The sequence below is a fragment of the Nicotiana attenuata genome, unplaced genomic scaffold, assembly GCF_001879085.1.
Source record: "Nicotiana attenuata strain UT unplaced genomic scaffold, NIATTr2, whole genome shotgun sequence".
NCBI classification, from domain to species: Eukaryota; Viridiplantae; Streptophyta; class Magnoliopsida; order Solanales; family Solanaceae; genus Nicotiana; species Nicotiana attenuata.
Window position 1 is genome coordinate 2,404 of NW_017679423.1, and position 14,541 is coordinate 16,944.

Sequence of the window (14,541 nt, forward strand, 5' to 3'; positions counted from 1 at the left end):
TGTATCTGACATACCTAAAACTTAACATCCCAAAAATTCGAAGCGGCTATAAATTCAAATTCTCTATAGCTAGAATTATAAGTTATAATTATAGTATTTGTACTCATAAACTTACCAATTTGCACGGTGTCATATTGAATTTTATAATCAGACTCTCAAACATAGCAATTATCGAATTAGATTGCAAGATGAATGTGGGTTACCATGCTAAAATGAAAAACAAATATCAAAATGAGATATAGAGGCAAAAGAACCAAGTCAAATTAAAAAATAATAATAAAGCCGAAATTAGAACATAGTACATTCTTCAGTTTCTTTGCCTTTTAAAAATGTTTTGTTTTGTTTTTCGAACACACAATCGTAATTAAAATAAATAAAAAAACAAAAACTTAACTTCCCTAAACCTTCAGCTAAGACTAATTTTCAGCTTCTCATTTGCAAGAATTAATAAACTAAGGAATTTTAACAAAAAAAAACTAAGGAATGAAAATCGTTGATCAATTCCTTTTTGCAATCATAAGATAATAATCATCTTGCAAATACTAATAGTTAATATTAAAGTTCGCCCGATATCAGTCGATATTAAAGGATATTAATCATATTAACAATAAGATGGCAGCAGAATTTGATCCTCATCAGGAAATACATACGGTTCAGTGACTCTTCCGTAGGAAAACAAGTGTCGAATCTCGGTGAAGCACCCAAAAGATGATTTTGGAGATTTACCATGAAGTCATGACTTGGAACTTGACTTGGTTCTCAACAGTCTCCATAACGTAGGGGATTCATCCGCACCCACTATGCTAGATTTTTCACCCACAACCACCAAGTATCTCGACAGTTACTAACCATTCAGAGCGACGTGTGGAAGTGGGGATGATCATGCGAATCGAAAAAGATATCGACTTTCTTAGATCTCTTTTATAATCATAGAAGCGAGTACAAAATTCAAGAATTACTACAATTAGAAGGAATAAAAAATTTTGAAGATAAGATATGAGAATTATATATGCTAGATTGCTAGTTTTCTATAGATGCAAGACAAGACCCAAATTCATAGAAATAAATTGGAGGAGCATCAACTATCTTTTTTTTTTGTTTGTGGTAATGAAGATATTTATTCTGCCCTATTTAAAAGTTATTACAAGTTGGGACTATTCTAGGACACAAGGTTTCTAGCTTGTCCAGTTCAAAAGTAGAAACAACAAAAGGGGGCGGGGAGAAGTACAACATAAGATTTCCAAAAAAGTTCGAGTTGCTTCCATGCTTTGCCAGAATGTCAGCCACTCCATTAGCTTCCCTGAAGACGTGAGTGACCTGTGGCTCTCTTGCTCTACTAAACATCCATCTGCAATCAGTAATCAAATTTTGATATAGACCATTATCGTTAGTAAGCATATTGACTAGGGCATAGCAATCTGTTTCAACCACTAGTGGCCTGATATTTTGTTGTATAGCTATTTTTAGACCCTGTATAAGGGCGAGGCCTTCCATGTAGATATTAGTTGTATGAGGAATGGACTTGTTGAAACCTAGAATCCAGTTACTATCACTGTTTCTGATGACCCCCCCCCNNCAACCGGAATTTGCCAAAATACTAACTTCGCCAATTCAAGCCTAATTATACACCGAACCTCCAAAATCAATTCCGATCGCACTCCTAAGTCACAAATCATCCTCCGAAGCTAACCAAATCATCGGAATTCAAATCCGAGCCCTCTAACACAAAAGTCAACATCCGGTTGACTTTTCCAACTTAAGCCTTCTTAAAAGAGACTAAGTGTCTCATTTCTTATCAAAACCATTCCAAACAAACTCTAACACATCAAATACTGATAATGAAACACGAAGAAGCATATCATGAGGGAAACGGGGCGGTAACTCACGTGACGACGGGTCGGGTCGTGACATCCTCCCCAACTTAAACAAACGCTCATCCTCGAGCGGGTCAAGAAACATACCTGAAGTCTCAAATAGGTGAGGATGTCTGCTCCGCATCTCCTGCTCGGTCTCCCAAGTAGCCTCCTCCACGGGCCGACCTCTCCATTGCACTTTCACTGATGCAACATCCTTTGATCTCAACTTCCGAAACGATCCAAAATGGCCGCTGGCTCTACCTCATAAGTCAAGTCACCCTCCAGCTGAACTGTACTGAAGTCTAAAACGTGGGACGGGTCCCCAATGTACTTCCGAAGCATAGACACATGAAAAACTTGATGCACGCCCGACAAGCTAGGTGGCAAGGCAAGCTCATAAGCCACCTCCACGATCCTCCTAAGTACCTCAAAAGGCCCAATGAACCGCGGACTCAGCTTCCCTTTCTTCCCAAATCTCATAACACCCTTTGTGGGTGAAAACTTCAGCAAGACCTTCTCACCAATCATAAAGGATACATCTCAAACCTTCCTGTCTGCATAGCTCTTCTGTCTCAACTATGCTGTACGGAGTCTCTCCCGAATCACCTTCACCTTCTCCAATGCATCCTGAACCAAATCTGTCCCCAACTAGCCTCCCCGGGCTCGAACCAACCAACTGGAGATCTACACCGCCTCCCATACAAGGCCTCATACGGTGCCATCTGAATGCTGTACTGATAGCTATTGTTGTAGGCAAACTCTGCAAGCGGTAGAATGGTGCGCTCCAAAATCAATAACACAGGTAGGGGTGTACATGGACCGGGTTGGTTCGATTTTTATTAAAACCAAACCAAACCAACTATATCGGGTTGGATTGGTTCGGTTTTGTCGGGTTTTTCGGGTTTTCCGGATTTTTTTGTTATGTGAATATTATTTTAATCTTACTTTGTTAAAATTTTTATAAGTAAATATATGTTTAGTAAAAATTGAAAAACTTGACAAACATATGATAAATATTTTTATGGTAGTATTTTGTTAATAACACATGATAGTTATTTTTTAGTCCACTGACAATAATTTTTCGTTGATGTATACTTATAAGGTTAAACGAATTCAATAATTAAACATAAAAATCAACATGATACCTAATTAATGATAAGTTCTATTTAATTTTAGATTATCAAAATACCACTTCAAATTTGAAAGAAAAAATATAAGAATTTAATAAATCTTGATATATCAACAAGGAAGAACAAAGAAATTGACGCATTTCAGTAACACTTGATAAGAAAGTGATCATATAACCCATTTTTTAAGGTTAGTAAAAATGGAGTACTTCATATTCTATTAAATATTACATTCTATAAGAGAATCCCAAATATTTCTAGAATTTTTATAAAGAAAATTCTATATAAAGTCTTAAAAGTATATATAAAAATTATATATTTATATGTCGGGTTGGTTCGGTTTTTTTTACTCAATATCAAACCAAATCAAACCAAACCTAGTCGGGTTTTTTAATCGGTTTGGTTTGACTTTTCGGTTTGGTGCCGTTTTCCGGTTCGGTTTGTACACCCCTAAACACAGGCACGTAACATATCCTCCAATGTCTGAATGGTGCGCTCGGACTGCCCGTCCGTCTGAGGGTGAAAAGCTGTGCTCACCTGAGTACCCAACTCTCGCTGAACCGCCTGCCAAAACTGAGAGGTGAACTGAGTGCCCCGATCTGATATGATGGAAACTGGGACACCATGCAATCGAACTATCTCCCGAATATAGATCTCTGCCAGCCGCTCTGAAGAATAAGTAGTACAAACCGGAATGAAGTGCGCGGACTTGGTCAGCCTGTCTACAATCACCCAAATAGCATCAAATTTCTTCAGAGTCCGTGGGAGTCCGGTAACAAAATCCATAGTGATCCTCTCCCACTTCCACTCAGGAATAACCATCTGCTGATGTAAGCCACCCGGTCTCTGATGCTCATATTTCACTTGCTGACAATTAAGACACCGGGCTACATACTCCACAATATCTCTCTTCATCCTCCGCCACCAATAGTGCTGTCTAAGATCCTGATACATCTTTGCGGCACCCGGATGAATGGAATACCGCGAGCTATGGGCCTCCTCCAATATCAACTCTCGAAGCCCATCCACATTGTGCACGCAAATCCGGCCCTGCATCCTCAACACACCATCATCTCCAATAGTCACATCCCTGGCATCATCATGCTGAACCCTGTCCTTAAGGACAAGCAAATGCGGATCATCGTACTGACACTCCCTGATGCGGTCATACAAGGAAAACCGAGAAACCACACAAGCCAACACTCGACTGGGCTCTGAAATATCTAATCTCACAAATCGGTTGGCCAAGGCCTGAACATCAACTGCAAATGGCCTCTCCTCAACTGGAATGTATGCCAAGCTCCCCATACTTACCGACTTCCGGCTCAAAGCATCGGCCACTACATTGGCCTTCCCCGGGTTATACAGGATAGTAATGTCATAATCCTTAAGTAACTCCAACCATCTACGCTGCCTCAAATTAAGATCCTTTTGCTTGAACAAATGCTGAAGACTGCGATGATCAGTGAATACCTCACAGGATACGCCATACAAGTAATGCCTCCAAATCTTCAGTGCATGAACTATAGCTGCTAGCTCCAAGTCATGACGGNGTCAAAAACTTCCCGTTAGCCATCCGAAATCACCCCGAGGCCCTCGGGACCTCAACCAAAAATACAAACATGATCCAATACCTTATTCAAACTTGCTCCAATCATTAAAACCACCTCAAACAACACTAAAACCATCATTTCTCATCGAATTCGAGCCTAAGTTCTTCTAAAACTTTCGAAACACGCATTCGATCAGAAACCCAACCAAAACACCTCCGAATGACCTGAAATTTTGCACACACATCCAAAATCACCTAACGAAGCTACAACAACTCTCGGAATCTCATTCCGACCCCCGGATCAAAATCTCACCTACCAACCGGAATTCGCCAAAATACTAACTTCGCCAATTCAAGCCTAATTATACACCGAACCTCCAAAATCAATTCCGATCGCACTCCTAAGTCACAAATCATCCTCCGAAGCTAACCAAATCATCGGAATTCAAATCCGAGCCCTCTAACACAAAAGTCAACATCCGGTTGACTTTTCCAACTTAAGCCTTCTTAAAAGAGACTAAGTGTCTCATTTCTTATCAAAACCATTCCAAACAAACTCTAACACATCAAATACTGATAATGAAACACGAAGAAGCATATCATGAGGGAAACGGGGCGGTAACTCACGTGACGACGGGTCGGGTCGTGACATCCTCCCCAACTTAAACAAACGCTCATCCTCGAGCGGGTCAAGAAACATACCTGAAGTCTCAAATAGGTGAGGATATCTGCTCCGCATCTCCTGCTCGGTCTCCCAGGTAGCCTCCTCCACGGGCCGACCTCTCCACTGCACTTTCACTGATGCAACATCCTTTGATCTCAACTTCCGAACCTGACGATCCAAAATGGCTGCTGGCTCTACCTCATAAGTCAAGTCACCCTCCAGCTGAACTGTACTGAAATCTAAAACATGGGACGGGTCCCCAATGTACTTCCGGAGCATAGACACATGAAAAACTGGATGCACGCCCGACAAGCTAGGTGGCAAGGCAAGCTCATAAGCCACCTCCCCGATCCTCCTAAGTACCTCAAAAGGCCCAATGAACCGCGGACTCAGCTTCCCTTTCTTCCCAAATCTCATAACACCCTTTGTGGGTGAAACCTTCAGCAAGACCTTCTCACCAATCATAAAAGATACATCTCGAACCTTCCTGTCTGCATAGCTCTTCTGTCTCGACTGTGCTGTACGGAGTCTCTCCTGAATCACCTTCACCTTCTCCAATGCATCCTGAACCAAATCTGTCCCCAACAATCTAGCCTCCCCGGGCTCGAACCAACCAACTGGAGATCTACACCGCCTCCCATACAAGGCCTCATACGGTGCCATCTGAATGCTGGACTGATAGCTATTGTTGTAGGCAAACTCTGCAAGCGGTAGAAACCGATCCCATGACCCTCCAAAATCAATAACACAGGCACGTAACATATCCTCCAATATCTGAATGGTGCGCTCGGACTGCCCGTCCGTCTGAGGGTGAAAAGCTGTGCTCAACTGCACCTGAGTACCCAACTCTCGCTGAACCGCCTGCCAAAACTGAGAGGTGAACTGAGTGCCCCGATCTGATATGATGGAAACTGGGACACCATGCAATCGAACTATCTCCCGAATATAGATCTCTGCCAGCCGCTCTGAAGAATAAGTAGTACAAACCGGAATGAAGTGCGCGGACTTGGTCAGCCTGTCTACAATCACCCAAATAGCATCAAATTTCTTCAGAGTCCGTGGGAGTCCGGTAACAAAATCCATAGTGATCCTCTCCCACTTCCACTCAGGAATAACCATCTGCTGATGTAAGCCACCCGGTCTCTGATGCTCATATTTCACTTGCTGACAATTAAGACACCGGGCTACATACTCCACAATATCTCTCTTCATCCTCCGCCACCAATAGTGCTGTCTAAGATCCTGATACATCTTCGCGGCACCCGGATGAATGGAATACCGCGAGCTATGGGCCTCCTCCAATATCAACTCCCGAAGCCCATCCACATTGGGCACGCAAATCCGGCCCTGCATCCTCAACACACCATCATCTCCAATGGTCACATCCCTGGCATCATCATGCTGAACCCTGTCCTTAAGGACAAGCAAATGCGGATCATCATACTGACACTCCCTGATGCGGTCATACAAGGAAGACCGAGAAACCACACAAGCCAACACTCGACTGGGCTCTGAAATATCTAATCTCACAAATCGGTTGGCCAAGGCCTGAACATCAACTGCAAATGGCCTCTCCTCAACTGGAATGTATGCCAAGCTCCCCATACTCACCGACTTCCGGCTCAAAGCATCGGCCACTACATTGGCCTTCCCCGGGTGATACAGGATAGTAATGTCATAATCCTTAAGTAACTCCAACCATCTACGCTGCCTCAAATTAAGATCCTTTTGCTTGAACAAATGCTGAAGACTGCGATGATCAGTGAATACCTCACAGGATACGCCATACAAGTAATGCCTCCAAATCTTCAGTGCATGAACTATAGCTGCTAGCTCCAAGTCATGGACGGGGTAGTTCTGCTCATGGGGCTTCAACTGACGAGAAGCATACGCAATAACTCTACCCTCCTGCATCAAAACACAACCAATCCCAACTCTCGAAGCATCGCAATATACCGTATAAGATCCTGAAGCTGATGGCAAGACTAACACTGGAGCTGTGGTCAAAGCTGTCTTGAGCTTCTGAAAGCTCTCCTCACACTCGTCCGACCATACAAATGCGACACCCTTCTGAGTCAACTTGGTCAAGGGCGATGCAATAGAGGAAAATCCCTGCACAAACCGGCGATAGTAACCTGCCAACCCTAGGAAGCTGCGAATCTCTGTGGCTGAGGTCGGTCTAGGCCAACTCTGCACCGCCTCTATCTTCTTTGGGTCAACCTGGATACCCTCACTGGACACCACATGTCCCAAGAAAGCCACTGAACCGAGCCAGAACTCACATTTGGAGAACTTTGCATAAAGCCTCTCCTCCCTTAATCTCTGCAATACAACTCTCAAATGCTGCGCGTGCTCCTCCTGACTGCGCGAGTATACCAGTATGTCATCAATGAATACTATGACAAATGAATCCAGGTAAGGCCGGAACACACTGTTCATCAGGTGCATGAAAGCTGCTGGGGCATTGGTCAGCCCGAAAGACATGACAAGAAATTCATAGTGACCATATCTAGTCCTGAAAGCAGTCTTATGAATATCTGAGTCCCTGATTTTTAACTGGTGGTAACCCGAACGGAGGTCAATTTTTGAGAACACCCTTGCTCCTTGAAGCTGGTCAAATAAATCATCGATGCGAGGTAAGGGGTACTTGTTTTTAATTGTTACCTTGTTCAACTGCCTATAATCGATGCACATTGTGCCATCCTTCTTCTTCACAAATAGAACTGGTGCACCCCAAGGTGACACACTAGGCCGAATGAACCCCTTATCCAGGAGCTCCTGAAGCTGATCCTTTAATTCTTTCAACTCCGCTGGTGCCATGCGATATGGTGGAATAGAAATGGGCTGAGTGCCCGGCACCAGGTCAATTCCAAAATCAATGTCCCTATCCGGCGGCATACCCGACAGGTCTGCAGGAAACACATCGGGAAACTCCCTCACAACGGGAACCGACTCAATGCTGGGGGTCTCAGCTCCCACATCTCTCACAAACGCCAAATAGGAAAGACAACCCTTTTCAACCATACGCTGGGCCTTCAAGAAAGAAATAACTCTGCTAGGAATATAGTCAGTCACACCACGCCACTCGATTCGCGGTACACCCGGCATAGCCAAAGTGACTGTCTTAGCATAACAGTATAGAATAGCATGACATGGAGATAACTAGTCCATGCCCAGGATAATATCGAAATCTACCATATTCAGTAGCAATAAATCAACTCGGGTCTCCAGACCCCTAATAGTCACCAAACACGACCGGTATACATGGTCCACAATAATAGTGTCGCCCATCGGGGTAGACACATGAACAGGTAAGGCAAGACACCCTCGGGTCATACCCAAATGATGAGCAAAGCATGAAGATACATATGAATAGGTAGAACCAGGATCAAATAATATTGAGGCATCTCTGTGACAGACTGAAATAATACCTGTGATGATAGCGTCTGAAGCAATGGCATCTGTCCTGCCCGGCATCGCGTAGAAACGAGCCTGGCCGCCGCCTGATCGATCTCCACCTCTGAGGCGACCACTGGCTACCTAATCTCCACCCTTAGCTGACTGGGCGGGTGGTGAAGTAACTGGAGCAGAAGTCGAGGGCTGGCCCCTCTGCTGATGCTGTCTGCCACGAAGGCGAGGGCACTGCCTCCTGAAATGACCCAATTCTCCGCACTCATAGCAGCTGCCCGGTACTGAAGATGGGGACTGATGAAAACCTCTCGCACCGGAGTGACCAGCAGATGCACCCGGCGCAGAAGAACCCTGAACTGATGGGGCATAAGATGAACTCTGAGCTGGGAGAGCGCTGAGTGAAGTCTGACCCTGCTGGGGCCCATGATGACCACGGCCTGAAGATCTCCCACGATATTCTGGACGAGCTGACTGAGCGGTCCTGAAAGAGCGACCTCTACCCTGCTGGAACTGACCCCTCGAAGGAGCGCCACTGAAACTGCCTGATCCACGAGGCCTCTTAGCCTCCCTCTCATCTCGCTCTCTACGGCGAACTGACTCAATCTCACGAGCAATGTCTACCACCTTCTCAAACGTAGCACTTACTCTCTCTCTAGTCATCAAAATACGGAGATGATAGTTAAGACCATCCACAAATCTCCTGATCCTCTCGCGATCTGTTGGAACCATCCAAGTAGCATGACGAGCCAGCTGGGAAAACCTCACCTCATACTGAGTCACTGTCATGTCTCCCTGTGCTAACCACTCAAACTGCCTACGCAACTCTTCCCTGCGGGATTGAGGTATATACTTCTATAGAAAAAGAGCTGAGAACTGCTACCAAGTCAGAGGTGCTGCACCGGTAGGCCTACGCCTCTCAAAGTCCTCCCACCAAGTAAGAGCATCCCCCGTGAACTGATAAGTAGTAAATGCCACACCACTCGACTCAAGGATCCCTGCCGTACGGAGCATACACTGGCATCTGTCGAGAAAACTCTGGGCATCCTCGCCCTCAGCACCACCGAATGTCGGAGGCTGGAGTCTACCAAACCTCTCGAGACGATGCTGCTCATCGTCTGGCATAGCTGGAACCACAAAACCCTGAGCTGGTGCAACCTGTTAAGCTAGAGGTGCCTCCGGTGTCTGTAGCCCCTGCACTCCCTGCGCAGGTGTGCGGGCATCGGGGGTCTGATTGCCTCCCCCGGCCTGTGAAGTAGCTGCTGCTGCTGTGGTGGCTGAAACTTCTTGATCCAAACCAGTACAGACCGTCAAGATCTGTGCCAAGGTCTCCTGAAGACCTGGAATCACAATAGGCACATTTGGTGCCTGAGCAGGTGCTGCTGGAGTCTCCACCGCTGGAGTCTGATCCTGAGCTGGGGCAATCGTAGAATTAGCAGGTACTGTCCCGGCTACTCTACCCCTGCCACGACCACGACCGCGCCCACGGCCTCTGGCGGCCTCAGTAGGTGGCACTGGTGGTCGTCCGTCACGTTCGGTAGCTCGTGTTCTCACCATCTGTGAGAGAATAGAATAACAAAGATTTAGTTCACAGTTCAACAAAGCCGCACGACAAGAGTTTCAAGGATATGGAGTATTTCCTAAAGGTTCTGCAGCCTCTCGAGGATAAGTACAGAAGTCTCCGTACCGATCCGCGAGACTCTACTAAACCGGCTCATGATTCGCGAGACCAAGTAACCTAGGCTCTGATACCACCTTGTCATGACCCAGACCCCGGTCGTGATGGCGCCCAACACATTGCTAGTCAAGCCCGACCATTTACACAACCTTAGCCAAATAATCTATATAAATAAATGAATGTTCACTGCTAAAATACCAAATTAAATGCGGAATTTTTGTATTAATCTCTAACATTCGAAAATCCCAAAATAAAACAAAGTACTAATCAACCCACAGAATCTGGTATCACGAACATGAGCCTCTAGAAACAGATTATTCACCTATTAAAAGTCCGACTAAGAAAAATATACGAATAAAATAATAAAAGATAGAAGGGAGAGATCAAGGCTGCGAACGCCATGCAGCTACCTGGATACTCCCGGATATTTACTGCTCCGCTAAACAAGTCCTCACTCACCCTGTGGTGTACCTGAATCTGCACACAAGGTGCAGGGAGTATTGTGAGTACTTCCAACCCAGAAAGTAATAAATATAAATAAAGTTGAGGATAAGAAATCCTAAATAAACACAAAGTAAAACTATAAATACAACAACGTGGACCAATAGCATAATACAGTAAACATTAAAAACAGTTATAATAAAGTCACACCAGAATGAGAATAAATAACAATTAAATATGCAATGCAACACATAAACCAGTACCTCCAGTACCCCGCTGTGGCCGTGCAGCCCGCTCCATTTATTTAACGTCGACGGCGCTCACTGGGGGTGTGCAGACTCCGGGAGGGGCCCCTTACGGCCCAAGCGCAATAATAAGCCATCTCGTGGCATCAAACAGGCCCTTGGCCTCATATCAATATCATTATAATACTGCTGCGGCGTGCAGCCCGATCCCATACTCAGTCCAAAAATCACACAATAGTATAAAAAATATTCAGCCCAAACTTCATTTAAAAATATTAACTTAATTTCTAATTTAAGAAAAAGGCTGAGATTTCAAACACAGTATTAAATACCAGGACTGAGTTTAATATTTATAAATATGGTAAGAAACCATTAAAATAATCCCTGAAGGATTCAAGTAGTTGGCACGAAGCCCAATTATGACAATTAATCCATTTTTATAAGGATATTACAAATCTACAATCAAATAGGTACCAATTTTAGTTAAGCGGGACGGACCAAGTCACAGTCCCTGACGGTGCTCTACCCCACGCCCGTTATCCGGCGTGCAAGTCACCTCACATAGCACTACGATGTGCAAATTCGGGGTTTCAAACCCTCAACACAGCATTTACATTTATTACTAACCTCAAGCCGGCCAAAGTCCTAGCTTGCTATGCCCTTGCCTTTCGAATTCACCTCTTCGAGCATCGAATCTGACCAAAACCACAACGAATACGTCACAATATGCTAAGGGAATATAACCCAATCGAAAAGACTCGAAAAACATCGAAAATCACGAAGTTGGCAAAACCCGAGCCCCGGTCCCACTTCTCGAAAAATTATAAAATTCACATCACTGGATTCCTTATCTCGCCACGAGTCCATGCATATAAAGAACACCAAAATCGGAGTCCAAATGACCCCTCAAATTCCCATTTTTGTTCTCTTAGGTTTCAAGCCCTAAACCACCATTTTTGACCCTAATTCCTTGAGTTTTCAGTGAAATTTCATGTATTTACATGATAAAATTGTGTTCTAAGTCCAAGAATGCTTACCTGATCGAAGTCCTTGAATTTCCTCTTCAAAATCGCTCAAGAACACCCCAAGTCCGAAGTCAAAATATGTGTTCTGTAAATATTTCGCGAAGGGAATTAAAACCCTTTCTGACCAGTTATTTCCGCATCTGCGGCTACATAGCCGCATCTGCGACTTCTGCTTTTGCGATGGGGAGCCGCTTCTGCGGACAAGACCGCTTCTGCGATTCCTTTTACGCAGGTGCGGTTTCCTTTAGCCTTCCAAAATTCCGCATCTGCGGTCCTACTGTCGCTTCCGCGACTCCGCAGATGCGGTCAGCATCTCCGCACCTGCGATGCCTGTTGCTTCTACGGTTCTTGACTCGCTTCTGCGGTACCGCTTCTGCGGTCCCATTTCCGCAGGAGCGAAAATACCAGAAGCAGCACAGATTCTGCAATCTCCTAAGTTCAAAACTTTCCGTTAGCCATCCGAAATCACCCCGAGGCCCTTGGGACCTCAACCAAAAATACAAACATGATCCAATACCTTATTCAAACTTGCTCTAATCATTAAAACACCTCAAACAACACTAAAACCATCATTTCTCATCGAATTCAAGCCTAAGTTCTTCTAAAACTTCCGAAACACGCATTCGATCAGAAACCCAACCAAAACACCTCCGAATGACCTGAAATTTTGCACACACATCCAAAATCACCTAACGAAGCTACAACAACTCTCGGAATCTCATTCCGACCCCCGGATCAAAATCTCACCTATCAACCGGAATTCGCCAAAATACTAACTTCGCCAATTCAAGCCTAATTATACACCGAACCTCCAAAATCAATTCCGATCGCACTCCTAAGTCACAAATCATCCCCCGAAGCTAACCAAATCATCGGAATTCAAATCCGAGCCCTCTAACACAAAAGTCAACATCCGGTTGACTTTTCTAACTTAAGCCTTCTTAAAAGAGACTAAGTGTCTCATTTCTTATCAAAACCATTCCAAACCAACTCTAACACATCAAATACTGATAATGAAACATGAAGAAGTATAACATGGGGGAAACGGGGCGGTAACTCACGTGACGACGGGTCGGGTCGTCACATCCTCCCCTCCTTGTCACGACCCAGACCCTGGTCGTGATGGCGCCCAACACATTGCTAGGCAAGCCCGACCATTTACACAACCTTAGCCAAATAATCTATACAAATAAATGAATGTTCACTGCTAAAATACCAAATTAAATGCGGAATTTTTGTATTAATCTCTAACATTCGAAAATCCCAAAATAAAAATAAAGTACTAATCAACCCACAGAATCTGGTGTCACGAACATGAGCCTCTAGAAACAGATTATTCACCTATTACAAGTTCGACTAAGAAAAATATACGAATAAAATAATAAAAGATAGAAGGGAGAGATCAAGGCTGCGAACGCCATGCAGCTACCTCGATACTCCCGGATATTTACTGCTCCGCTAAACAAGTCCTCACTCACCCTGTAGTGTACCTGAATCTGCACACAAGGTGCAGAGAGTATTGTGAGTACTTCCAACCCAGAAAGTAATAAATATAAATAAAGTCTGAGGATAAGAAATCCTAAATAAACACAAAGTAAAACTATAAATACAACAACGTGGACCAATAGCATAATACAGCAAACATTAAAAACAATTATAATAAAGTCACACCAGAATGAGAATAAATAACAATTAAATATACAATGCAACACATAAACCGGTACCTCCAGTACCCCGCTGCGGCCGTGCAGCCCGCTCCATTTATTTAACGTCGACGGCGCTCACTGGGGGTGTGCAGACTCCGGGAGGGGCCCCTTACGGCCCAAGCGCAATAATAAGCCATCTCGTGGCATCAAACAGGCCCTTGGCCTCATATCAATATCATTATAATACTGCTGCGGCGTGCAGCCCGATCCCATACTCAGTCCAAAAATCACACAATAGTATAAAAAATATTCAGCCCAAACTTCATTTAAAAATATTAACTTAATTTCTAATTTAAGAAAAAGGCTGAGATTTCAAACACAGTATTAAATACCAGGACTGAGTTTAATATTTATAAATATGGTAAGAAACCATTAAAATAATCCCTGAAGGATTCAAGTAGTTGGCACGAAGCCCAATTATGACAATTAATCCATTTTTATAAGGATATTACAAATCTACAATCAAATAGGTACCAATTTTAGTTAAGCGGGACGGACCAAGTCACAGTCCCTGACGGTGCTCTACCCCACGCCCGTTATCCGGCGTGCAAGTCACCTCACATAGCACTACGATGTGCAAATTCGGGGTTTCAAACCCTCAACACAGCATTTACATTTATTACTAACCTTAAGCCGGCCAAAGCCCTAGCTTGCTATGCCCTTGCCTTTCGAATTCACCTCTTCGCGCATCGAATTTGACCAAAACCACAACGAATACGTCACAATATGCTAAGGGAATATAACCCAATCGAAAAGACTCGAAAAACATCGAAAATCACGAAGTTGGCAAACCCGAGCCCCGGTCCTACTCTCGAAAACTTATAAAATTCACATCACCA

The 14,541-nt window shown here is 44.2% G+C and overlaps 1 protein-coding gene across 1 annotated transcript; it reads right to left on the bottom strand.

The window, feature by feature from the left end:
- Positions 1-1,145: 1,145 nt before the first annotated feature.
- LOC109221747 lies at positions 1,146-1,494 on the bottom strand (the record flags this gene model as incomplete). Its single annotated transcript, XM_019386200.1, has 1 exon — positions 1,146-1,494. A coding segment is annotated over exon 1 (349 nt), but the record flags the coding sequence as incomplete, so codon positions are not given.
- Positions 1,495-14,541: the final 13,047 nt, after the last annotated feature.